This window comes from Bos taurus, chromosome 5, assembly GCF_002263795.3.
Source record: "Bos taurus isolate L1 Dominette 01449 registration number 42190680 breed Hereford chromosome 5, ARS-UCD2.0, whole genome shotgun sequence".
NCBI lineage: Eukaryota > Metazoa > Chordata > Mammalia > Artiodactyla > Bovidae > Bos > Bos taurus.
The window spans coordinates 51082042-51107642 of record NC_037332.1 but is presented as its reverse complement, the minus strand read 5'-3'; the positions used below and the strand labels follow the sequence as shown (position 1 = coordinate 51107642).

The following is a 25601-nucleotide window of genomic DNA, read 5'->3' as shown; positions in this document are numbered from 1 at the left end:
AAGTGATGTAATAGGCACAAATGATTACTTTTACCACATCTACCACCTTCATCTACACTTGCTTTGCTTCATCTTAGAAAGGAAAAAAACAGAAAAAAAATATTTGGTTTATGAATTACTTGTGGCGCAAGATCTTATTTTACAACCAGCATTGCCTAACCAACATTGCTACCCACTGACAATTTCATAAGTCCCTGTGTTCTGTGCTATAAAGGTGTCATCAGCTCAGTTGTCTGAAGGTGTTCATTTCTTCATCTACCTTTATCCTCTTTCAAACTTCCCTCTAACCTTTCTTTGCGCCCTACTCAGCAAGTGTGAAATGTCTTGGGCAAAAATATACTGACCTGAAGAACTGACTGTTCTGTTTCTATATGGCAACCCCTCCCTCTGCCTACCTATACCCACCTAGAAACTTCCCTTTAAAATCACTTGCCCACTGGTTGTCAGAGAAGCAAAGCAAACTTCCCTACACACACACACACACACACACACACATACACACTCTACTGGATCTTCAGAGAAGCAAAGCAAGCTTTCTTACACCCACAACTGGATCTTCAGAGAAGACCCCTCCCTCTGCCTATACCCACCTAGAAACTTCCCTTTAAAAGCACTTGCCCACTGGTTGTCAGAGAAGCAAAGCACACTTCCCTACACACACACAAACTCTACTTGATCTTCAGAGAAGCAAAGGAAGCTTTTTTACAAAACTGGATCTTCAGAGAAGACCCTTCCCTCTGCCTATACCCACTTAGAAACTTCCCTTTAAAAGCACTTGCCAGTCAGAGAAGCAAAGCAAACTTCCCTACACACACACACACACTCTACTGGATCTTCAGAGAAGCAAAGCAAGTTTTCTTACACACACAACTGGATCTTCAGAGAAGCACAGCTTCCTTTTCTGTTTGTCTTTCCCTCACATGCACTTCAAACCCAACTGAAGGTTTTTATGTGGGTTCATTATTTGAGCATCAAAACACTGTTTTTAGTAGGGTATCCGTTCATTCAATAAATATTGATCATCTACTGTGTACCAAGCACTGGAGATACAGCGGGAAACAAAACCGGGAAAAAAAAAATTCAACGCTTCTGAATTTTCATTTTAACGAGGAGACAGACATGCAGTAAAGGAGGCGAGACAGATCGCAGAGCGTTAAATAGGTGAAGGGCTTCCCCGGTGGCTCAGACGGTAAAGCGTTTGCCTGCAGTGCGGGAGACCCGGGTTTGATCCCTGGGTTGGGAAGCTCCCGTGGAGAAGGAAATGACAACCCACGCCAGTACTCTTGCCTGGAAAATTCCATGGACTGAGGAGCCTGGGGCTTGCAAAGAGTCGGACACGACTGAGCGACTTCACTCACTCTAGGAAGGTGAACAGAGGAATTTGGGCTTTTACTTTGGGTAAAATGGAAAACGAGCAAAGGGTTTGGAATGGAGGGCGGTTTAATGCTACATTTTACAGGTTAGGAAGGTAAGTGACTGGTTCGCAGAAAGTGTACTTTGTATGTAAAGGCATGCTTTGTACAATTCTACGGATGAATTGCAATTTAGGTCGGGGGTTGAGGGGAGGATTAACAGAAGGTAGGCGTTGATTTGGGGTCACTTGTTCCGAGATTCGAAGGGGGAAAAATGAGGGACAGGACAAATGAGGATGAATCCAAAAGGAAGCAAACTGTTTACACCGAAATACAATTTAATAGAAACACAAACACAGACGCAACAAGGAGTATCAGGGGCACTATTCAGACACCTGCCACCAAAAAGCAAGCGAACCTCGAGGCAAACTGTGCCCTAAGCCGACTCCGAGGCTGGGAATTGGGCCCGTGTAAGCGCCCCAGCCCTGTTCTGGGCCCGCCCCGAGCGTGACCACGCCCTTTGCCACGCCCTACCTACGGCTCCACGCTCGGATTGGCCACGGCGGAGGCGGTGGCCGCGGTGCCCGGAAGTGTAGCTGACGTGTCCCGGCCGCGCTCGGAATTGTGGGCGAGTCGGCTAATGGCGTCGGCGAGTCTGGGGGTCTTGGGCAAACAGCGCTGAAGCTTCTCTCCAGCTTGGCTGGTGACAACCGGTGTAAGCCGAGCCTGCGTCAGCCGGAGGGACCTGCCCGCCTGGTGGGCTTCTCCGCCAGAGCCGGCGGAGCGTAGCAGGGCGGGGCGACTGCGGGGGCCCCTAGGATAAGAGCGGGGGCAGTTGCGAGGAGGCCGCGGGGGGCTCTCGGGCTCGCTGCCCAGGCCGGGCCGAGCCCCCGTGGAGCCCTAGGGGCCAACAGCCCTAGGGCCAGAGGCACCTGAAGGGAGCTGTCTGTCGCCCCAAGGAACTGACAAGTGCCAGAGTTGGTTTGCGCCTCTCAGAAATTGGCACGGGGCTTGGTGGATCATGTCTGGCACCAACAGCCCCGAGGCGGTTAAGAAGCTGTTGGAGAATATGCAGAGCGACTTGAGGGCACTGTCGCTGGAATGCAAGAAGAAATTCCCACCGGTCAAGGAGGTAAGCTCCGGGCGACTTCGGGAGAAAGCACGGTGAGAATAGCCGATCCTGTTTAGACCCAGTCCTTCAGACCCATCCTCCAGTCCTGTCTAATTCTCCTTTGGCCCTCACGTTTCCAGATTTGCGAACTGGTGGGTTGTTTCACGAGCGGTTTTATAATTTTCTTTTGGCAAGTCTGAGGCGCTTTGATTTTCGCTACTGTTCTGTCCAGATTTAGCACCGAAGTTCGTGCAGTAAGCCGATTCAGCAAATTCAGCTAAGTGTATGGTACCCTTCTCTTTTCTGGCCTTTTTCAAACACGAAATTGGTTAAGTCAGATTCAGAAATTTAGGTTCGTTGCTTCTAAAAACTAATCATCATAGTTGTGGTACAACGTGTGCTCCTCAGCTTTCTGGTATATGTCACTCAATTGAAAGTAGCTTTTTTTCCTGCTTGGTAAGTGTCATGCAGTTTAACTCTTTATTAATATCATGAAGTACTAATGAATTATCCAGAAACACTTGACTTAGGACAAACAGTGAAGAGCCACAATGACCATGTTAAGCCTTGTTATGAGCAACAATGTACTGAGAAGTTTGGGCTTAGAGTCAAATAGAATACACCTGAACTTAAGTGCTCGCGAGACATCTTAACCATTTTCAGCTTCAGTTTTCTTTCAGATGTAAAATAGAGTTAAAGAATGGGTTTATTAGATTATGATGAGAAAGCTTTCAGGGGGGAAAAGCATATTATTAAAAAGGCTCAAGTTAATAATATATACAAGTTAAATTCTCGGAGTATTTCCTGAATTGAAATTATTAACTTTTAGTCACTATTAACTTTTTCTCTTAAGATGTCATTTTATGTCTCTTAAACTTTTTAAAGATGCTACTCAATTTCTTTTCCCATTTCTGAAATAAGATAGTTCTGTTAAAGCAGTTATTTTACACTTAGTCCTATTTAATATAGTTTGGTATATACCGGCCATTTCATAGTTAGAACTTGCCCAATAAAGTTTGAATTTTAGGAATCTTAGGAACCTTAATTTTTATGTACTTTGGTCTCATTATTCTCCAACAAACTCCATTTAGTAATTTTTTAATAAAGTAAGAAAATATTACCTACCCGATGATGAAAACCAGATGTGCCACTTTTGGAAAGATGAATATTATGACAAGTTTTATTTCAGATAGTTAATAGTTTGTTTTAATATCGATTTTCATTATTTTCTCTATGTGATCTGTTGAAAGTTATAAATATGAGTTTTAAAGAATATGGCTGTTTTAAGTATTTTTACAGAAATAGGCTATTCTGATTACAAGGAAATGCTCTCATTTAAAAATGTCAAATCCTATTTTGTAATTTTAACAATAATTTATAGAACTGGCCATTCCCAGTTCTTATAATAACATACAGAAGTAGTGATTCCTCTGTAATCATAGGCCTTTGTGGGCTTTGGAGATTGAATTGCAATTTATTACATTATTTCTATTGGAAAATGCATTCAGAGCTCCACACAGTAATTTACAAAGTTCTGAAACTCAGTGCATTTCTAACCTAGATTCAGTAGATCTCATTAGCTTTTTTACTTGAACCTTGACTAAAAAGGTATTTAGTAATTGCACCTACTCTGAGGTTATCACAAAAGTAATTTTTGATGTGATTATCTCTGATACATAATTTTGTATACAGTACATGCTTCATGGATGCAAGAACTTTGACTCTTTAACCTGTGGCACTTCTAATAAGCTTCAGTCAGTTCAGTCCAATCACTCAGTCCTGTCCTTAGGACAGTTCTTTAGGAATTGAAAAATAACCTTACTTGTGTCACAAGTGTGAAACAAGACTGAAGTAATTAGCCTAATGGTGATGGTTTTTTAGGAGCGAGGCTTGACTTTCCAGAAATATTTTGGTTGAATTCATTTTTCCCTGGTAATTTGATAGGGATGCGTATTTGGCTTTTGTTCTTAAAGGGAACTGGTGAGTTTTTAGTGTTATTTATTTATTTTTGGAGGGGAGCAGTGGGGGAGGTGTGTTTGGTGGACCCTAATGCAAAGCCTTTCTAGGTATAAGAAGCTTTTCTATCTGTATACTGGTTTGCTGGTTAACATTCTCCTGGTGTCTTCACAAACATTACCTGAAAAATTGTCATTTTGACCTATGTGGAAGCCTACTTAGGAACTTAATACAGATATGACTGCATATGTACTCTGGAAGGGTTGTCTCCTTTCGCCATTACTTTTTAAACAAGGTAGAATGACGTGAGACATTCTTTGTTTAGTCTTTAATAATTTTTACCTTTTTAGCCATAGTGATTGGTTCTACTTTTTTAATAATGAGCTGCATTTTTTTAAGATTTCAAATCTGTTAGAAAAACAGAAGAAAAGAGTGTTGATAAAGGATAATGTCTTACTTACTGATACTTTTTTCTTATCTTTGGACATTCTACATAGTTTTTTCCATTTTGGTTTCATTTATAAAACAATTTGCATATTAAATTATTTTTATAAGGGCTATGATTTCATTGTCATTTTATAGTAGAGAGTAATTAGATAATAACAGCGATAGTCCTTTTCCCCTCATTTTTCTTAAATACGATTTTCACGTTTCAGCAGTGTAACTTTTTTTTAAACATAGGTGTATTCTCTAATTTGTTCTGGACTATTTGTATACATTTTTGTATTTGTATACATTTTTCTACTTTGTCTTAAAAACTACTTTAAGGCTTTGTAAAATCACTTCTATGTAATTGATATTCAGTGGCCCTCAGAGGCTATAAACTCTGAGGTTTTATGTTTTTAATGAATAAAACCTTTTTGGTCATTTCTCTTTGCACTACTCTGTGGAAACAAATGAGGGGAGTCTAATTGAGCCTAGAAGTGTGGTCAGAGTGAGTTTGTAATTCTTAAGCTGAGTCTTTATAGGATAAGTAGAAAGCGGTCAACAGAAGAAGGAGGTCATGCTAGGCAGAGGAAGATAGCATGTTTGTATCCCATGTAAAAGAAATTTCATACTGAAGGTGATTGGGAGCCATTAAAGCTTTTTAAGATAGTAATATGATCAAATTTATATTTACATTACTGGAGGGAAAAATTAGAGGGGATTGAGACTGAAGTAAAGAGAGCAGATATTTTAGGGATGATTGTCTGCATTGAGGTAACAGTAGGGGTTGACGGAAAGTTGCTTGCATTGTGGTAGATGTGGGTGAAAGACTGGGTATGGATTAGAGAGATTTAGCAAGTAAAATTAACAGGTCATAGTGACTTTTTTATGAGGTAGAGCAATCTGTGATGCCTCCCAGATTTCTGGCTTAGGAAACTGTAAATCATTAAGAGGAGGAAATGTTTTTGGGAAAAAGGAGTAGTGATGAATATTTATTTTAAGCTGATGTGTAACATCCAGGTGGAACTGATCAGTAGGTGTTTGAAATTGGTGGTTTGGCTCTTAACAAGGAGGTCTCAATTTTAGATTTAGGAGTATCAGTTATACATGTTAGTAGAAACCATAAGAATAGAAAAAATGGTCCAGGAAGAGTGTACAGAATGAACATATCAGGGCTAAGGAAGGAACTCTGAAAGAAAGATAATTAAAAGGGAAAGAGCCAGCTGGGATGACTAAGGTTAAGGGTATGGGAGAGAAAGGAAGTACTTGGTGAGAGCAAGGTCCCTGAGAAAGCTGGAGTGTCAAGTGCTTAAGTGTATGAACTGGCTTTCAATCTGAGAAGGGACACAGTATGTTCTAATAGAGGAAGGTAAGAAGAAAAAAATGGATTTGAACGTGATAAATTTGAATGAGGGACATAGTGGAGGGATAGTTTGGCCTATGGCCTCTGTATTCTTGGTAAGATAGGAAACAAGCTTGTTGCTAGGAGTAGTTAGTGGGGAAAGAAGTGGTGGGTAGGAAGTTTGAGGGGAGTAGTGGATCATGTTGTAGAAGGGGAGGAGAAGTTGACTTGGAACACTTCGGAGTCTTGGCAGGAAAAGTAGTTGAAATGATGATGGATCGTGAGATCTAGGTTGGATTCTGAAAGAAGGCAATCCAAAACAACTTGGATTGGAAGATGGAAAGGTTAAGGAACTAGCAGCTATTTAATTGAATTGGTCCAATTTAATTCAAGAGCAATGGCATTGGGGAGTGAGAGAGCTAGAAGGATAAAGACAGAAGGGACAAAAGGGGCTATTGGGTTTCAGATTGCTAAGTAGTGCTGCACTAAAGGGTAATGAAATCCAGGAAGTGGGTGACAGAAGAGGAAAGGGAATGAAGGTCATTGACTTAAGATGGTCACAATTAGGATTTTGGATGGATTTTTGTCTCTCTCTTTTTAAATGAAGTGGAAGCAGTGAAGGAGTATATAATAAAATACAAGTAGTCTTCCCAGGTTATGTACTTTGTGCTTCTTGTACATTTAAGTTTTGTTTGGTAGGGGATTTTTGCCTAAAAAACCAAAGGTTGTTGTGGCAAAGTTCCTCAGTGTCTGGTGTTTGTATGCATTAATTGGCTGAGTGGGGCCCTTTGGTGAAAGAGATGCCCTCTACTTACCATGACAGGATTCTCTTTTTAACCAGCTGTTTGGGGACTGAGGCCCAAGTCAGTTGGCTTTTCTGATAAGGTGAAGATCTTATTTTCAGGACCTTATGACAGTGAATAATGAGGGCTAGATGATGCTTACATGCTTAACTGTTTTCCTTTAATATCTTACATCATACTATAGTTTTTTTCCTGTTGACATAGGTCAGAGAAATTTGTTTATGGTGCAACCAGTTGTGTTCTTCTCATTAGCATGAAGAATAAGTCCATGTTTTATTTAGTTTTCTTAATTTATTTTCAAAAGTATTTTCACTACTCAGAACAGTGTGACAAGTGTGGTAGGGAGTTATAAATCATTTACTCAAGACTTTCCTTTATAATACAATTCTGTATAGTTGTGCAGACATGCTAGTGATCTTTGATTTTTGACTCTGCTGTTTTCTTTTTATGCTCCTATTGACTTTATTCCAGGAAAGGCACATTAAACTCCTAGGGTCTACTAAATTATTTTTTTTTCTGATAAATATTTTAGATGCTAACTTTGAGAGTAGTATAAGCAGTAACATTTTCACTAAGACATCTAGGAAAATTTTACAAGCTTATTACAATATTCCAAGAGTGTTTTATAATGAAAGTTTTTAAAAAGCTTTTGATTAGTCCATGACATGTTTTATTTATTTATGAAAGTTAGTACCATAACCAATGAAATTTATTGTTAAAGTGTAAAGTGTATAGCTTATTTTTTTTTAACTAAGATTTTGACAATTCTATTTTTGCTTTCATGAAATTGAATAGAGAGCCAAGGTCAATGAAAACATAGTTTAGTCAGAAAACAATGTATTATATTGTTAGCACTAGGCTTTGGTGATGTGGAAGACATAAAAGACAGTGTTTGAGGCTAATAAACCAAAAAGGAAGACAGTCTCCAAAAATGGAAATATTTTCTTTTTTTTTCTTTTATATAGTAGTAGTATTTGGGGGCTTCCCTTGTGGCTCATTTGGTAAAGAATACACCTACAATGTGGGAGACCTGGGTTTGATCCCTGGGTTGGGAAGTTCCCCTGGGGAAGAGAAAGGCTACCCAGTCCAGTATTCTGGCCTGGAGAATTCCGTGGTCCATGGGGTTGCAAAGAGTTGGACAGAACTGAATGACTTTCACTTACTTACTTAGTAGTAGTTAGACTACTAAGTCGGAGAAGGCATTGGCACCCCACTCCAGTACTCTTGCCTGGAAAATCCCATGGACGGAGGGGCCTGGTAGGCTGCAGTCCGTGGGGTCGAGAAGAGTCAGACACGACTGAGCGACTTCACTTTCACTCTTCACTTTCATGCATTGGAGAAGGAAATGGCAGCCCACTCCAGTGTTCTTGCCTGGAGAATCCCAAGGACAGGGGAGCCTGGTGGGCTGCCGTCCATGGGGTCGCACAGAGTCGGACATGACTGAAGCAACTTAGCAGCAGCAGTAGTAGTAAGACTCTTTGTGACCCCATGGACTGGAGTCTGCCAGGCTCCTCTGTTCATGGAATTCTCCAGGCAAGAATACTGTAATGGGTTGCCCTGCCCTTCTCCAGGGGATCTTTCCTACCCAGGGATTGAACCTGAATCTCCTGCATTGCAGGCATGTTCATTACCGTATGAGCCACCAGGGAAGTTTATTTTCAACCATGTACAAAATAGAAAGTTTTGTTATTACTCTTAAAATTTAATAGAAGTTGGTTTCTAAAGTGTAAAGCATGGCAGGAAGTACAAAAATCAATGAAAAACCGCCTTTATCTTCTTTAAGTTAACTCAGAGTTGAATAAAATATTGTCTTTCTAGTAGTGTTGCATCCATGGACTCTATTGCAACATGGCATTTCAGTTTTACAGGTATAGGGAAACTATGGCTTGGAAAGGTCAGTGTGCAAAAGGTATGCGTGCGTATCAGTCACTCAGTCGTGTCCAATTCCTGCGACCCTATGGACTGTAGCCTGCCAGGCTCCTCTGTCCATGGAATTCTCTAGGCAAGAACATTGGAGTGGATTGCCATTTCCTTTTCCAAGGGATCTTCCTGACCCAGGGATTGATCCGTGGTCTCCTGCATTGCAGGCAGATTCTTAAATGTCTGAGCCACCAGAGAAGCCCTACAAAGGGTAGTGAAGCTAGGAAGTGAAAGAACTGGGACATGAATCCATGTGCATCCATTTCTTACATCTTCCTCTCATCATGTTGCAGTCTTTAAAGCATACTTGTTTTTATCATCTTTCCCATGTATCTGTCTTGCTTCATCATTTGTTGCCGTTTGTCCTTCTTGTTTTGACTTTTGTAACATTCTACTTTCCTATTTCTCCTTCCTCTCTCAGTATTCCTTCTCTTTTTCTTTACATATAAGTGTATCCCAAGTTCTGTCTGGAGACATCTTCTGGACCTGTGTTCATCTCTTTTGCACTTGCATCTACTCCCGTTGTTTCTGGCCTTACTTCAGTGCTGATGACTCCTACATCTGCTTCGTTACCTCTGCTGTCTTTACTGAACTTAGACCTGTGCTTCCAACTGTCTGTTAATGCATTATTGATCAGGGGATTTTTGCAGAACCTAATACCTGTAACTGGCGGTTTGTTATGTAAGTGAATATTGAAACACTTGGTCAATAACATTCAGGTAGCAAAAGAGTATTAATAATGTCTCTGGCCAAGAAGTTGTTAAACATGTCTACCGGAGTATCTTTCACATACTTCAGATAGAACTTCTGGTAATTGAACTTATTTTTCTTAAAACTTGTCCTATCCCCACATTTCACTTGTTTTGTTAGTGGAATTTATTATTCTTGCTTACTCTAGTTATATTTGGCTGTCTTCTCTCCCTCAGCTCTCTTTATGCTGTATCCGTTGTCAGATGTTTCTTCCACTTTTGTAATTTCTAATGTATCTCTCCTCTTTTGTGTTGTTTTAGCTATTAGTCTAGCTTCCAGGTGTTCAGTCTTATGCCTGGCCTTTGGTATGCATTTGGTATGCACAAAAGACCATCCTGTATGTTACCACCAGATTAATGTACTTAAACAACTCAGAAATCCTCGACGGCTACTTTGTACATACAGAACACCTCAGTATAACATTTAAGACCTTCTTGATTTTCTCATCCTTCCTTCATCACCCTCAACTTTTCCTCAAATCCCTTTATATTTAAGCCAAACTCTTTTGCTTGCTCTTCATTTTCCAAATATGCCCTGCTCCTTCCCTCTTCCATGATGTGGCTTTTGGTAGCTTTTTTCCCCTTTTGCTGGCCTAAAATCATCTCCTTCCATCTTTTAAAAGTTAAAATCCTACCCTTAATTTAACCCATGTTGCTTGTTCATTTGTTACATGAATGAACCAGCTTTAGGGATAATATTCTCATTTCATCCCTCATTCACTCATTCCTTTATTCTTTCATTTGTTCATAAAGTAATTTTTGAAAACCTGCTGTGTGCCATGTACTAGCTGGTTGCTGGTCAGGAATAGTTGCAGCTCCTGCCCAGGCTTTTCAAGCTGATATGTTTTCTTAACCTTCATCGAAACTTATTTTATGTTATTTCTTTATAACTCTTATGTTTTTACCTTTTGCTATGGTATTTTCTTTTCTAAATAGCTCCTTAAGGACTGTCAGTTTTGCATCTTGTTTATTCTTCTGTCTGTCATGCTGCTGCTGCTGCTAAGTTGCTTCAGTCGTGTCCAACTCGTCGTGACTCCGTGGACAGCAGCCTACCAGGCTTCTCTGTCCATGGGATTTTCCAGGCAAGAGTACTGGAATGGGGTGCCATTGCCTTCTCCTCTGTCTGTCATAGTTCAAAGCATTTGTACATCTGAGAGGTACTGATTAGATACTTGTTGGAGATTAAATTTTTAAAGAAGAAGAAGAGGAATACTGTATATATAGGCATACCATATATTTCAGTTCAGTTCAGTTGCTCAGTCGTGCCCGACTCTTTGCGACCCATGGACTGCAGCACGCCAGGCCTTCCTGTCCATCACCAACTCCTGGAGTTCACGCAGACTCATGTCCATTGAGTCAGTGATGCCATCCAGCCATCTCATTCTCTCTCGTCCCCTTCTCCTCCCACCTTCAGTTTTTCCCAGCATCAGGGTCTTTTCAGATGAGTTGGTTCTTCACATGAGGTGGCCAAAGTATTGGAGTTTCAGCTTCAGCATCAGTCCTTCCAGTGGATATTCAGGACTGATTTCCTTTAGAATGGACTGGTTGGATCTCCTTGCAGTCCAAGAGACTCTCAAGAGTCTTTCCAACACCACTGTTCAGAAGCATCAATTCTTTGGTGCTCAGCTTTCTTTATAGTCCAACTCTCACATCCATACATGACCACTGGGAAAACCATAGGCTTGACTAGACAGACCTTTGTTGGCAAAGTCATGTCTCTGCTTTTTAATAATGCTGTCAAGGTTGGTCATAGCTTTTCTTCCAAGGAGTAAGCATCTTTTAATTTCATGGCTGCAGTCACCATCTGCAGTGGTTTTGGTCTCCCAAAATAAAGTCTCTCACTGTTTCCGCTGTTTCCCCATCTATTTGCCATGTGATGGGACCAGGATGGAACCAGATGCCATGAGCTTAGTTTTCTGAATGTTGAGTTTTAAGCCAACTTTTTCACTCTCCTCTTTCACTTTCATTAAGAGGCTCTTTAGTTCTTTGCTTTCTGCCATAGGGTGGTGTCATCTGCATATCTGAGGTGATTGATATTTCTCCCAGCAATCTTGATTCCAGCTTGTGCTTCATCCACACCAGCGTTTCTCATGATGTACTCTGCATATAAGTTAAATAAGCAGGGTGACAATATACAGCCTTGACGTACTCCTTTTCCTATTTGGAACCAGTCTGTTGTTCTGTGTCTGGTTCTAACTGTTGCTTCTTGACCTGCATACAGATTACTCAGGAGGCAGGACAGGTGGTCTGGTGTTCCCAGGTCTTTTAAGAATTTTCCACAGTTTGTTGTGATCCACACAGTCAAACGCTTTGATGTAGTCAGTAAAGCAAAAGTAGATGTTATTCTGAAACTCTCTTGCTTTTTCGATCCAGCAGATGTTGGTAATCCAAACTCTGGTTCCTCTGCCTTTTCTAAATCCAGCTTGAGCATCTGGAAGTTCACGGTTCACATACTGTTAGCTATCCACATGTAATTTGCATTTCGGTCTTGCATTTGGTATGTTAAGGAAAATTTGTTTGCTAGAAGCTAGAGTTTTTTGTTTTGTCTTTATTTTTTAGCCCAGAGGTTTTTGAATGGGATTCCATATAGGTATATATTTTTCAGAGCTTTGAGATTTTAGACTAATTACATGTTACAGAAGAAAATCTTATTGATTTCAGTGTAGTAATTGTTTTATAAGCATATTGTCCTCTAGGGACTGTTCTAGATCTATTAGGTATTCCTAAGTGAGGACTTGACTTTAGGTCTTTTGATTTTACCTGAGTTCTGAACTCCTAAGTTGGCAAGGCAGCTTCATACCTCCCTAGTCTCTTGAGTGCATTATTCTCCTTAAGTTGCGATTAACTTGAATTTTACATTTCTTCTTTAACTCTTATTTCATGCTATATCCTGTGAATAATTAATTTGGGCCTTTGGTGAATTTGTTCTAATTTCAAGACTCTTCTTTCATAAATATTAAAAAAAAATAAGTATGGTTTTTGTTTTGTTTTTTAAAATACAACATAGAGGGTTTGGTGAAGAAAAGCAGTATTATTGTTACTATTATTATCGTAAACTTGTCTGGAGTTCCAGAAGTGGACATTTGCTGATTCCCTTCCTAGCATTCATTCCCTCTTGCTTTCTTCAGTGATAGGCTGCACTTATCCTTCATTTTCAACTCTTTGCATTCAGATGAATTAATCTCGTTCCGTGCTCCAGGATACCTTGAGTAGTTTGACCTGATTTAACCTCCATACCCACACTTCGGTTTCTGCCCACACAGCCACACCCAGTGCCAGTGTGTGCTCCTGGGAAGGGAAAGCTCCCTTCTGTTCCTCAAGTGCTGCTTGAAGAGATCTTTTCTCTCTTTCTGGGTAGTGTCATATGAAGTTGTGAGGTATAGAATGGCTGGAACTAATTTTATTGCCAAGTTTTGGAGTGGCCTGAGGATGAACCTCCTCATGGAACAGACAGAACCAAGAGGATGGCAGAGAAGTGAAGCTATAGTTATGATGGTGATTTGACTGTCTGGATCAAATTTCCTCTGCATTTTTCAATGAGAGGACAGTAAAGTCCCTCCCTCTGTTTAGAACTTTTCCTTTGCTTATTTATAAATGTTTATATATATATCCTCAGGCTTCCTTGGTGGTTCAGTTGGTAAAGCGTCTGCCTACAATGCCGGAGACCCGGGTTCAGTCCCTGGGTTTGGGAGATCCCCTGGAGAAGGAAATGGCACCCCACTCCAGTACTCTTGCCTGGAAAATCCCATGGATGGAGAATTCTGGTAGGCTGCAGCCCATGGGGTTGCAAAGAGTCGGACATGACTGAGCAACTTCACTTAGCTTAGCTTATATATATATATATTCTCTGTTTGCATAATGATAGGCATTAGTAATATGGGGAGATGAATGAAATAGATTTTTTATCCTCACAGGGCTTACAGCTAGATTGGAGAAACAGACATGTCATAGGAGAAACAGAATAAACCGTAGGTACAAACCATAGATGGCTCACAGAGATGGAAGGACTTTTTGATACTTGCTATAGAAAAACAAGTTATGGAAGAAATTATTTCTGTCACTGCTCCTGGTGCCAGAATCAGAGACGCCTGCACCATCTTCATGTTGTTAGCAGTGGTTTAATTTCAGCAAAGCATTATTTGTCACATTAAATTACTGTTCACTTTATTTGTGAATTTGTTGGCTTTATAATTTAAGAGTTATAAAAATACGGAGTTTATAATTTATTAATATTTATGCCTACTTAAATTTGTCAGCAACTGGGTAGGTCCATGAGACTTATTTCTTTTTCCTTTTGAAAGATGTCCTTACACTATTCAGTTTTCAGAGACACCACTAGACGTGGACTCGGGGGGCCATTGAAGAGCAAGACAATTGAGGATGGATGGAGGACAAGGTTTTAAGTGGAGAAATTTCTTACTTTAGATTGATAACAAGAAGTTTGAACTGAGGTGTAGAAATGACATTTGAGAAGAAAAAAAGCACAAGATGTGTTCACTACGCAGCCTTTGTGCCTGATTGTATTTGTGGAATCAGGGAGAAACCTCATACCTAGTCAGTGACTGCATGGTTGCTGCTGCTGTTCACAAAAACAGATTATAGGGAGAAGAAACCGGCTTTTCTGAGGCTAGGGTGGAAGTTGGAGGTATGTGTGTGTGGTGATAACATCTCTGAATATCTTGAATTTAAGGTGCCTTTTAAAAATATAGGGTAATAAATCCTATAGTTTAGAAGATGGTTGCTGCTGCTGCTGCTAAGTCGCTTCAGTCGTGTCCGACTCTGTGCGACCCCATAGATGGCAGCCCACCAAGCTCCCCCGTCCCTGGGATTCTCCAGGCAAGAACACTGGAATGGGTTGCCATTTCCTTCTCCAACGCATGAAAGTGAGACATGAAAGTGAAGTTGCTCAGTTGTGTCCGACTCCCAGCGACCTCCTGGACTGCAGCCTACCAGGCTCCTCCGTCCATGGGATTTTCCAGGCAAGAGTACTGGAGTGGGGTGCCATTGCCTTCTCCAAGAAGATAGTTAAGGAACAGGAATATAATTTAGGATTCTTCAGTATTTAGAAAGTAACTGAAACCATAGGATTGAGATTGCCCAGGAAGAGTTTACTGAGAAGTCAGGCCAAGGATATTCTGTGTTGTCTTAAAGGAGGAGTCAGCATTTCAGCATTCTGTCTTATCTTTTCTGTAGTATTGGCTTCTATATTCAGAGTCCTTGGTGGGTGTGTCTCTTTGGGTCAGCAAAGAATTTTGTGAAAGAGAAAAAAATATTTCTTGAGAGGCATTAATTTTAAGATTAACAAATATTAAATGCTGTAGTGTATTTAATACTTTTGGCTTTGTTACCCAATTCATAGATTGCCCTTGGGGAATAGACATTTTAAACTACCCACCATAACCTGTATCATCCCTATTAAACTCTACAGAACTGGGACTTTGTATTTTTTTTTTTTTTAATGAGGACCAATTCAGGAAAATAACTATATTTACAGTTGAGTAGTTCCCCTATGGATATGTAAGTATCTAATCTATAAGTGTCTAATCAGAGTAGGAGTTTCTTTTAAAGCAAGAAGTTAAAGATTCTTCTTCACACAGACAATCTTTGATAAATAGAAGGAAATCTGAGTGTGAATACTTTCATTTATACAGGGCACTCTTGAAGATGTCCACTAGGCTGAGGTTTGAAGTAGCCGTGCATGAGGTGAGGGGGCCGTGATATACAAGTGTTGTCAGTAAACATTGGTAATGAAACTTTTTAGCAGCACAGGGTGCCAATGAGAGTAGGGTGGTGGTACAGTTTCAAAGTTTCACAATAAAAAGTTGGATGAAAAAAATTAGGAGCTGTGAGATAGGTCCTGTTACATCTGAGTTAATAAACAGTCCTTTTGATGATTTCTTGAGTTTATATACCTTTTAAAACACTTGTTACTTTGGAACTAAGGAAAAAACACTCATTGTTTTCCTTATCATATGGATGTATAAAAATATTTGTTAAACATATATTATACTTATAATTTAGTTATACTTGTTTATGATTCATACATGGGTTAGTTCTTATTTATTTGAGGAGATCAAAATAGTGTCTGGCAAATCTGAAATCCGTTACTGACATGTAGCATCCAGTATGCTACAGGACTGATTTTGGAAACTGACTGGAATTCAGAAAGTTAGAACAGATTACATTGGATTTATGATGATTTATTTTGATATCTGTTGATTGAAGAAGAATGAAATACTGAATTTGAGCATAGGCATGGTACAGAGGGCCATAGTAAGGAGGGAGAGAGTTTGAACATTTGAAATGTTGGTGGAAGAAAGTTCAGTGACCATAGATTAATTTCAGTTGACTTAGTAAGAAAATTACTTAAGACATTTAAAGTGGGGTGTATGAATATAACAAAGTATACATAATAATTTCAGTGTTACTGAATTTTTATAGTAGTAGGTTTGTTTGGTTTGTGCATCTTCATACTAGATCCAGAATCTGATCACTCCTTATCATCTCAGTCATTATCACCTCAGGCCTATCCACCATCATCTTTTGCTTATATTATTACAGTAGCCTCTTAAATTTTGCCCCATGTTGGAATCACCTGAAGATTTTAAAAAATGCCAGTGCGTGACTCCCACTGGCAGTCATTCTGATGTAATCTTTGGAATGGGTTGCAACCTGGGCATCGTGATTTTTTTAAAGCGTCTGGTGTTCGAATATACACTGCCCCTAGATAATCAGAAAATCAATAATCTTTCCATGAAGTCATTTATTTTGACTACATTTTTCTGCTAGTAGCCATGTACATTTAATTCGGAACATTTCCATTTCTTAAAGTTTCTTAAAGCCCTAGATATCCATTAGGCTTCTTAGTTGTAAGCAGTGGAAACTAACTTGGGCTGATGTAAGTGGAAATGAAGTTTACTGATAGAACATTGAGGGGCTTGTAGAATTGGTAGAAGACTGGATGAAGCCAACCTTAGAAAGTACAGGACTGAGAGGAGGCTGAACAGCTAAGAACCACTGCAAAACTCATTGCCACTGAGACCATTACTACTGTCTCTGCTAACAGTGAAGTTGGAAATTCTCTAATCACAGACAAGGACTTCAAGTGCTTGGAATTCCACAAAACGACAAAGGTATACATTGTATAGCCTACAATGTGTCGTTTATTTTATGCATCAACCCACTGCTCCTCAACCTAATAACCTATAGGACACTGAGTTCTTCCATAATTATTTAAAAAACTTTAGTGCCTTCTACTACTTGTCCTTTAGTAAACATTAAGAGATAACAATAAATGAACAAGTAGCAAGCAAATTAATAGGAAAACTTTAATATAATATATGAATACTTGGTATTATTTTTGGAGGTATAGTCACCAGTTCAAGTATAAAATAGGCATGCTTCTTAATAGTAAAAATGTCCTGAGTTTCTATAATGGACAGAGAAGGCAATGGCACCCCACTCCAGTACTCTTGCCTGGAAAATCCCATGGACGGAGGAGCCTGGTAGGCTGCAGTCCATGGGGTCGCTAAGTCGGACACAACTGAGCAACTTCACTTTCACTTTTCACTTTCATGCATTGGAGAAGGAAATGGCAACCCACTCCAGTGTTCTTGCCTGGAGAATCCCAGGGACGGGGGAGCCTGGTGGGCTGCCGTCTGTGGGGTTGCACAGAGTCAGACACAACTGAAGCGACTTAGCAGCATATCAATATTGTATGTTAGCAGTGTCCAGTAGAAGTATAATGTGGGCAACGTATGCAGTCCATGTGTGTAATTTTAAATTGCATTTAAAAAGTAAAAAGAAACATTTAGTTTTAATGATATATAATACTTAACACAACTCAATTCGAGTAGCCACATATAAAGTGCTTAGTAGTCATATGTGCATGTTTAATTGCTAAGTCGTGTCTGACTTCGAGACCCCATGGACTGTAGCCTGCCGGGCTCCCCTGTCCCCTGTATTTTCCAGGCAAGAATACTGGACTGGGTTGCCATTTCCTTCTCCAGGGGATCCTTCCAACCCTGGGATTGAACTCTCGTCTCCTGCACTGGCAGGTGGATTCTTCACCTCTGCACCACTGGGGAAGCCTAGTCACCTGTAGCCAGTGGCTACCATATTGGACAGCACAGTCCTGTGGCATAGTATAAAATGCCGTATGACTTTCAAATACTGCCAGCTCAGCTTAATTATCCTGAAATGATTTAGACACCTTATGAAAACTGAGTGTTTTAAAAAAGCACAATCTAAAAGTAATGACAGGGTTCTTGGTTATTTATTCTCTTCTAATTCAAAGCAGTTTTACTTGAGTTTGCAGTGTTTTATAATTTTTTTTTTTTATGGTTGAGAGAGAAGTGTGAAATGGGAAAGAGAAACCTATTTTTTTTCACTAGTCTTTGATTTTATTGTTTTTTATTTTCTGAAGATTTAAATGCGAGATGCAACTGAAGGCATAGAAAGGCAACATGCTTTTGCAATGCAGAGTTTGTGTGAGAATAATCAAGTTAATCATACTTTATTACATTTAGTCTATGTTTCACTACTAGACTTCAGTATCTGAAGTTTGTAAAATAAAAAAGATAGTAGTGACTGACTCTGTGCTTGAGATTTTATCATACATGATTTCTTTTCCCTAGATAATTCATGTCATTAGTAAGTTTTATGTTCTAATTATTTTTATTCTTGCAGGCTGCTGAATCAGGAATAATAAAAGTTAAAACAATAGCTGCACGAAACACCGAAATTTTGGCAGGTAATTTTTTGCATTAAAAATTCAACAATTAATGAAAGTTTGACTAATGGTAAAAGTAGAATCTTAAAACCCATCAGTTTTTTTTTTTATAGCATCTCTTCCTTATGCTCCAGCATGCTATCCATAATGAAAAAGAACATGCAAAAGTCCCTAATTTATGAACTAATTGGGTTTCCCAGAGATGAATGCTATACCGTTCTCTGAAATCAGAAAGCTTAAAACTACTAACTCCTTAAAGGCAAAGATTTTTCATACTCATCTTTGTATTCTCCTCCTCCTCTTGTCAATTACCTAAGATACACCTTACCCATAAAAGGCATTCAATTAATATTTGTTGTATTGAAAGAAAGATTGGTTCTCAGACCACCTTCCCAGATCTCTTTTATCTTTGAAATAAACAGGGAATTATATAGATTTAACATTTTTTTTGATTGATCCTAGTTTTGGGGGAGGAATTTTCAAAAGTTCTCTCTGGCACCCTTTTGATACTCAGTCTGCCTCCTCTTTTTCTTCATGCCTTTCTGTTCTTGCCTCGATAATGAACATGCAAAGGAAGGAAACTGGCATTTTTGAGAATCTGTTACATGTGAGGCATTTGTGCCACTTGATCTTATATAGGACAACCTTGTGAGGAAATATTCTTTTTTAATAGTAGAGCAAATTGAGATGCAGAGAGATTTAGTGGCGTAAGGTCGGTCACTTGGTAAGTGGTGAAATCAAATTTAAATCCTGGGCTGTTCAGAACCCATGTTCTTCCTGCTGCAGTGTACTTCCGTAGTACTGTGAGGTTTCCACACTGGCTACTCTCTTCCAAGTGCTTGTACTTAACTGCTGCTTACTTCACTGATCCTTCACATGCATTTCCAATTCCAGTGGTGCTGCTGTTCTCAGCTGGTTACAGGAGAAAAGCAGTCCTATTAAATCGATTTACACAAAGTCCAAATAGTGAAGACCCAATATAACTCTAAGTCTCTTTACATTTTTTAAAGAAGCATACCAGTAAATTCCTAAAGGGTGGAATTTTAAAGAATATTACAAAATGAAATGAAGATGTTTGGGGCTAGTTTAAGGGTGACAGATAAGAGTGGATTTCATTGGCCACCTTAGGGTTAGCCCTGCTAAGTTGCATCTGTTTCTCACAGCTTCTCTGATTTTGAACATTCTCACGAAACACCAGAGTTATATAACATGATTCACAGCATTGAATAGTGCTCTGTGTGGTACTGAGTGAAGGGGTGGAGTGAAATGGTGGGTAAAGGCAAAGGTATGTGCGGTTGGACTGGGAGGATGGGCAGGTGGGTTTGGGAAACGCATATTGGCTGGATTAGCTACCATGAGGAAATTGTTTCAAGATAAATTACGGACCTGGGTGTTTTTAAGTTGGAGATGTCATAGGCCAATTATATTAGAATGTCATTGCAAATATTTACTTTTGTTTCTGTCATTGCTGATATTATGGTAAGTCCTTAATTATTCTTCAGTAATAGAAATTTTCATTGGGTCTGTTTTTGATGGACTATTTCTTTAAAAAGACTGTTTTCTTCAGAGGATCACTGTCTGTCACAGAGTTCTGTACCACGTAAAATGTCTAATTCATACTAAGGACAAATAAAAAAATTTTTTTCTCAGTTACTATGAGTTTAATATTTAAGTGGACTGTTAATTTCATTTTAATTCGATTAGCTTTATTAAAATCAGGTTAGAACAAATCCTTACACACATACAATTAATAATTCTTGCTTTAGTATCCATAGTATCCGGAACCATGTACTCGAGGAGTTATATTAGCATTTAAACTTTTTCCTAGTGTTTTAGCCAAGTATTTACAGCAGTTGATAGATCAGTAAAAATTTATGATTTTAGACCACTGTCATCTTGAAAAATCATGGGCTCCAAAGAAAAAGGGAGAGTTTAAATTAGTCAGTGTGTCATTTCTCAATTCAGGGTATAGTTAATATTGAGAAAATTTTTTTGGTAACTTTTTATTTCCTGAGAAGTGTTTACTTCTCTAAAGACTATAGGTTACCACTTTTGTGCTGTAATGGATGTTAAAGATAGCAAACAACTGAAGAGTCTCAAATCATATGGGAATTATTTGGAAAATAAGAAAGGTTGCTATAAAAATTAGAACCCTTAGTTAGGTTAGGGTTAGTTAGGGTCGCTTAGTTAGTTAGGCCCTTAGTTAATTAGGGTCGCTTGTCAGAGGAAACAGTACTTAGCATAGATTTTAACCAACTTGAGTTTTCTTAGATTTATTTTCCAAGGGAAGGTTATTTACATTGTAGAATAAATCTTTGCTTTACATCTCCACTTCTTTTAAGCATCCTCCTTTAATATTTATTTTTCTTTGTTTTCACTGCTGTCATGAATGCTGACATAAGTGGAATGCTATGCCAGGTAATGTCAGCATCAATGCACATATACAGATCATTATCTCAACATTGCCTTTTTCTTTAAAACTGCAAGTGAGAGATAGCAACGTGAAGTTTTTCATTTACAAGGCCAAATGCCTTAATCTTACATTTGACTATCATATATTATAAGTTGTTTTTATTATCCTAGCTTACAATAAATATACTTGAACTTGACTGAAAAGATTTGTGTTACACAGAAATTATATAAACAGAGAATCTGCTATTTGAATAAATATAGGAAATAAGGAAATCAATGAAGTTGTGAAATCTTTCAAAATTGTATATTTAAGCCCTGACTCAAAACTGTAACAATTACAACCACCTAACACCGCTTTCAACTACTCTCAGTATATATAGAACATTTTTACATAATCATTATGTATGATTTGTGTTCTTCTGTCCTCACAGTTTCCCTCATTCTTTTCATATCTATATAGTCTTATTGCTAAAAATTCTCTAATTTCAGTAGCAATGAATAAATATACTTTGGAATTTTTTTCTGACATTAAAGTGTTATTTGCTGATTTTATTCAGTATATTCTGTTTTATCAGTCTATATATCTGTGATTTTTTACAAACATCCATAGAATATCCCATATAACATTCTTAATAAATAATTATGTAAGAATCATTGGTGGAGATACAAAGATGGGTAATATAATTCACCTACAATCTGTGTGTTAATGCAAGAACTATATTTGAAAAGTGTGTTTGTACCATTCATTGTATTTAGCTTACCTGCTCCTTCATTTACTTTTTGGAGCTCTTTGTCAGAAATTTTCCCTTCCTGAAGACATACTTCTTGAGGTCAGGATCAATATCTTATTCTTCCTTACATTGCTGCTAGATAGCGCATTACATGGGGAATAGTAGTGAAGTGAAGTCCCTCAGTTGTGTCCGACTCTTTGCGACCCCATGGATTGTAGCCCACCAGGCTTCTCCATCCATGGAATTTTCCAGGCATGAGTACTGGAGTGGGTTGCCAAGCCCTCCTTAAATGTAGGCTAATAAATGAGTCACTCCAAAATGCAAGGAAGACTCCTTGAGTGTTGCCACTAGTATATTTTCGACCTCTCTTTAGTTTTGTGTGTTATGATTGAGTACATAAATTTTGTCATATTTAGATCATGTCAGCCTGTTAACAGTAATGAAAGAGACAGATTCTAAACAGAAAATTCTGAGGCTTATATGGTAAATGTCAGGTGGAAGTATAGATGGGCCTGTTATAAGAATATCAGGAAGACTCCTAATCCAACCCAAGACTATGAAGCTGAGCCTTCATGCTCGAAAAGGAGTTAGCCAGGCAAATAAGGTGTAGGAGTAATAAGTAAGGGAAGTTACTTAAATGCATGAGTATAAAACAGTTTGGTCTATTGGGTACCTGTCCAACTACTGCCATTGTGTGACTTCCTGGGTAGCTTGATGGAAAGAGTGTGAATTAGGGAGGTGACACTTTCATATAAGTATTTTTATACTCTGTACATTACTCTGACAGCAGTGTGAAAGGCATATTTCAGTGCATCATCAGTACAGAAGGGGTCTGTTGGTAGACTGCTACTGTAACCCAGGATAGAAGATAAGGGGGACTGTACTTTATTGCTTGCTAACAAATTGACCTAATGGATCGGAGTGCTTTCTCTGCCACATAATGTGTTTTTCTTTATTCTTTTCCCCCCTTTTTTAAAAAACAAATTTTAACTTTTATCCTGCCTTTATTGTATCATACTTTTTTGATACCATATTTTCTAATTTTTAAAATTGTTCCAAAATATTTCAGCAAGTGATTGTAATTTAGGTATGTTTCAGTATTTAGAATTATTTCTTTAAGATACATTTCTAGGAATGAAATTATTAAAGGATATGAACCTGTTCTTGAAATTTTTTATCACTGCTTTCTAAAAAGATAAAAGTTTATGCTTTTACCAATTATACGTGACTGTATTTTTATAGCATCCTTGTAAGATTACTATTTTAAAGAATCTTTTCAGTCCTTGAACAAGCAAATGACTTCTCATTTTAATTGACATTTCTTTTTAATGTTGAACATTTTTCTCTGAATATATTAAATTATTTTTTCATTTTAGGTTTTTTTGGAGTTTTTGTGTTTTCTTTATCAAATATTTGAGCTATTTATATAGCAAAATATTAACTTCTCATGTTTATATCATATTATCTGCATCATTTACTTCTTAATTTTTTATCTGTGCTGCTAAGTCACTTCAGTCGTGTCCGACTCTGTGTGACCCCATAGACGGCAGCCCACCAGGCTCCCGTGGCCCTGGGATTCTCCAGGCAAGAACACTGGAGTGGGTTGCCATTTCCTTCTCCAGTGCACGAAAGTGAAAAGTGAAAGTGAAGTCGCTCAGTTGTGTCCGATTCTTAGTGACCTCGTGGACTGAAGCCTGCCAGGCTCCTCCGTCCATGGGATTTTCCAGGCAAAAGAGTACTGGAGTGAGGTGCCATTGCCTTCTCCGTAATTTTTTATCTAGATGCTTTTTATTTGTACGTAATCTAACTTTTTTGATTTGTTGCTCTATACTTAAGTAGTCTTTCTCCTTCCATGTAGTTGATAGTCGCTTTTGCTTTCTTCTTGTTTTTCTATGGTTTGATGTTTAGACGAGGACCTAGGTGTTTTTTCTTTTGCTGAATTACTGACTGTAGCAACATCATTTGTTGAATAATTCTTCCTTTACCTGTAATGTACTTTTACGATGACACTGTTCATAATTTTATTTGTCCTCATATTGAATCATTTAAAATATTTTCAGATATTTTGAACCATTAAACTTTTTTAAGTTTTTCCCATAACTAGATTTTAAAGGTTTTGAGGATATCAGTCATGTCTCCATCACATTTTATTTCTTTCACAAGAGCTATAGTTTGTCATTTAATGACTGGTAAAATTTTAAAAACCTTTTATTAACCCCTGTTAGTGTGATTCATAGTGGGGTACCCTAGTGTAATTCTTTTTTTCCAGGATAAAACCTGCAATTTTGCAGTGAAACTGCTCAGAGCAAGGAAACCCCTAGGATATGGGGACCTGCTGGATCTCTTTCAGGTGTGTGAAAGTGCATCATTTGATCTCACAGTTATACAATTTGGAAATAAACACAGAGTTTCAGTCTATTAAAGGAGTTGTGCTTCTGAAGGGACTTATGTAGAAACTAAACTTTTTCTTTTTTTCCTTCTCTCCACCCACTCCTCCTCACCCCGCCTCCCCCTCCGCCCCCACCACAGGTTTTGATTAAAAAGCATTGACCTTTTCCTCTTTTTTCCCCTAGATTTTTTTAAAAATGGTTAAAGCAACATACATGTTGCTTTATATTTTTGCACAGCCTTTTCCTCAGTGTGATCTCTAAACTCTAAACCTATAAGAAGGTTTTTATGTGAAGTCACCCTTAAGATGTATGTAATTAAAATTACTGTTTATAAAGAAAAAGCAGCAATTGCCCAGTTAGAAGAGTAGGATTAATTTCTGATTTTTAGGATCATTATGACATTTAGAAGAAGAGAAAAATAATTAGCAACTTTTAAAAAATGATCTTTATCTTCATTGTGATCTAGATCTGGTAGATACGTTTGTTTTTCACATTATGCTTCAAAAAACAGAATAGATCAATAGGTTTTCTTTTTTGATTGTTGATCATCTATTTTGGATAATATAGAAATTTCCTTTGATCATTATATTCTCACATAAACTGGGAGGAAAAAAAGTAGGAAGGATGGATACCTTTGAGTTACATTAAAATACAGTTAATTATTTTTATTACTACATTAATTTTAACTCAGCTTGATAGAGCTGAATAGCTGTTACTGAATGTATAATTCACCTTATTTTATTCATTCTAAGATAAGACAGTTTTTTCACATGTTAATATTCCCCAAATTAGCATGCATTTTACAGCTGATGGTTTCTTAGAATCACTGTGGGCCAGATACTTTTGTAGTTGTCTTTTTCAGTGAACTTGTTCATAGTTGTTCATACTATCACATCAGTTGAGTTGCATGCATTGTTGATATCATGTAAGTTTTGTTATTTGAAATGTTACCTTTCTTGTGCAGAAACTTCTGTTAACATCTTATGGTAAGATCAAAAAACACTGGCATCAAAGCATGCAGAATGGGTGTCATTAGCTTAGAAGAGTATCTCAGAGACAGTAGTGAAGTGCTCTCAAGCAGTGAGGCATTGCAAACAATCCAGTTAAAAAATGGACAGAAGTTCTAAATAGACATTTTTTCCAAAGAATACATACAGATGGCCAACAGGTACATGAAAAGATGCTCAACATCATTAATCATTAGTGCTATGCAAATCAAAGGCAAACAAGGGTATCACCTTACACCTGTTAGAAGGAAGGACTGTTACCAAAAAGATAAGAAATAACAATGGCCTTCTTGACCTAAAGGATGAAATTATGAGGAAAAATTGTAAATTATTAGAAAGTATTGTATCATTGTTTAATTAGCATAGGTAATTGGCCCTGATTTTCTTTCTGGTGATATATTTGTGTCTTAAAATAATTGTCATCAGAGATTCTGTAGAAGTACACTGTGTTTCCTTCTGTGGAGACAAATTCCCTTTCCTTCATTCTTCTGATGACTTTAGGCAGACAGCTTTGAAATGTTTCATTGGTTTCTTTTAGACACTTTTAACTCTTAATTTCCATTTGCATCATATGCTGTTTGCCTTAAAGAGTGGCAGCATAATGCTGTGGAAAGAGTAGTGAACCTGGGATTAGAAGACATATTTTTGGATTCTGGTTTTGCCACCTACTT

General features: G+C 38.2%; 1 protein-coding gene across 5 annotated transcripts in view; it reads left to right on the top strand.

Moving 5' to 3' along the window:
* The first annotated feature begins 1970 nt into the window (after positions 1-1970).
* The window catches only part of MON2 (MON2 homolog, regulator of endosome-to-Golgi trafficking), a 111140-nt gene continuing 87509 nt past the window's right edge, over positions 1971-25601 (top strand). For 2 of the 5 annotated variants that reach the window (XM_003586085.6, XM_002687551.7), the window contains exons 1-2: positions 1971-2484; positions 18348-18411. In XM_003586085.6, coding sequence (XP_003586133.1) covers positions 2374-2484; positions 18348-18411 — 175 coding nt within the window. In that variant the 5' untranslated portion in view covers positions 1971-2373. Of the gene's footprint in view, positions 2485-15343; positions 15363-18347; positions 18412-23802; positions 23884-25601 lie in introns of those variants that run through there. The other 3 variants (XM_024992490.2, XM_059886950.1, XM_010805233.4) reach the window with 3 other exon arrangements.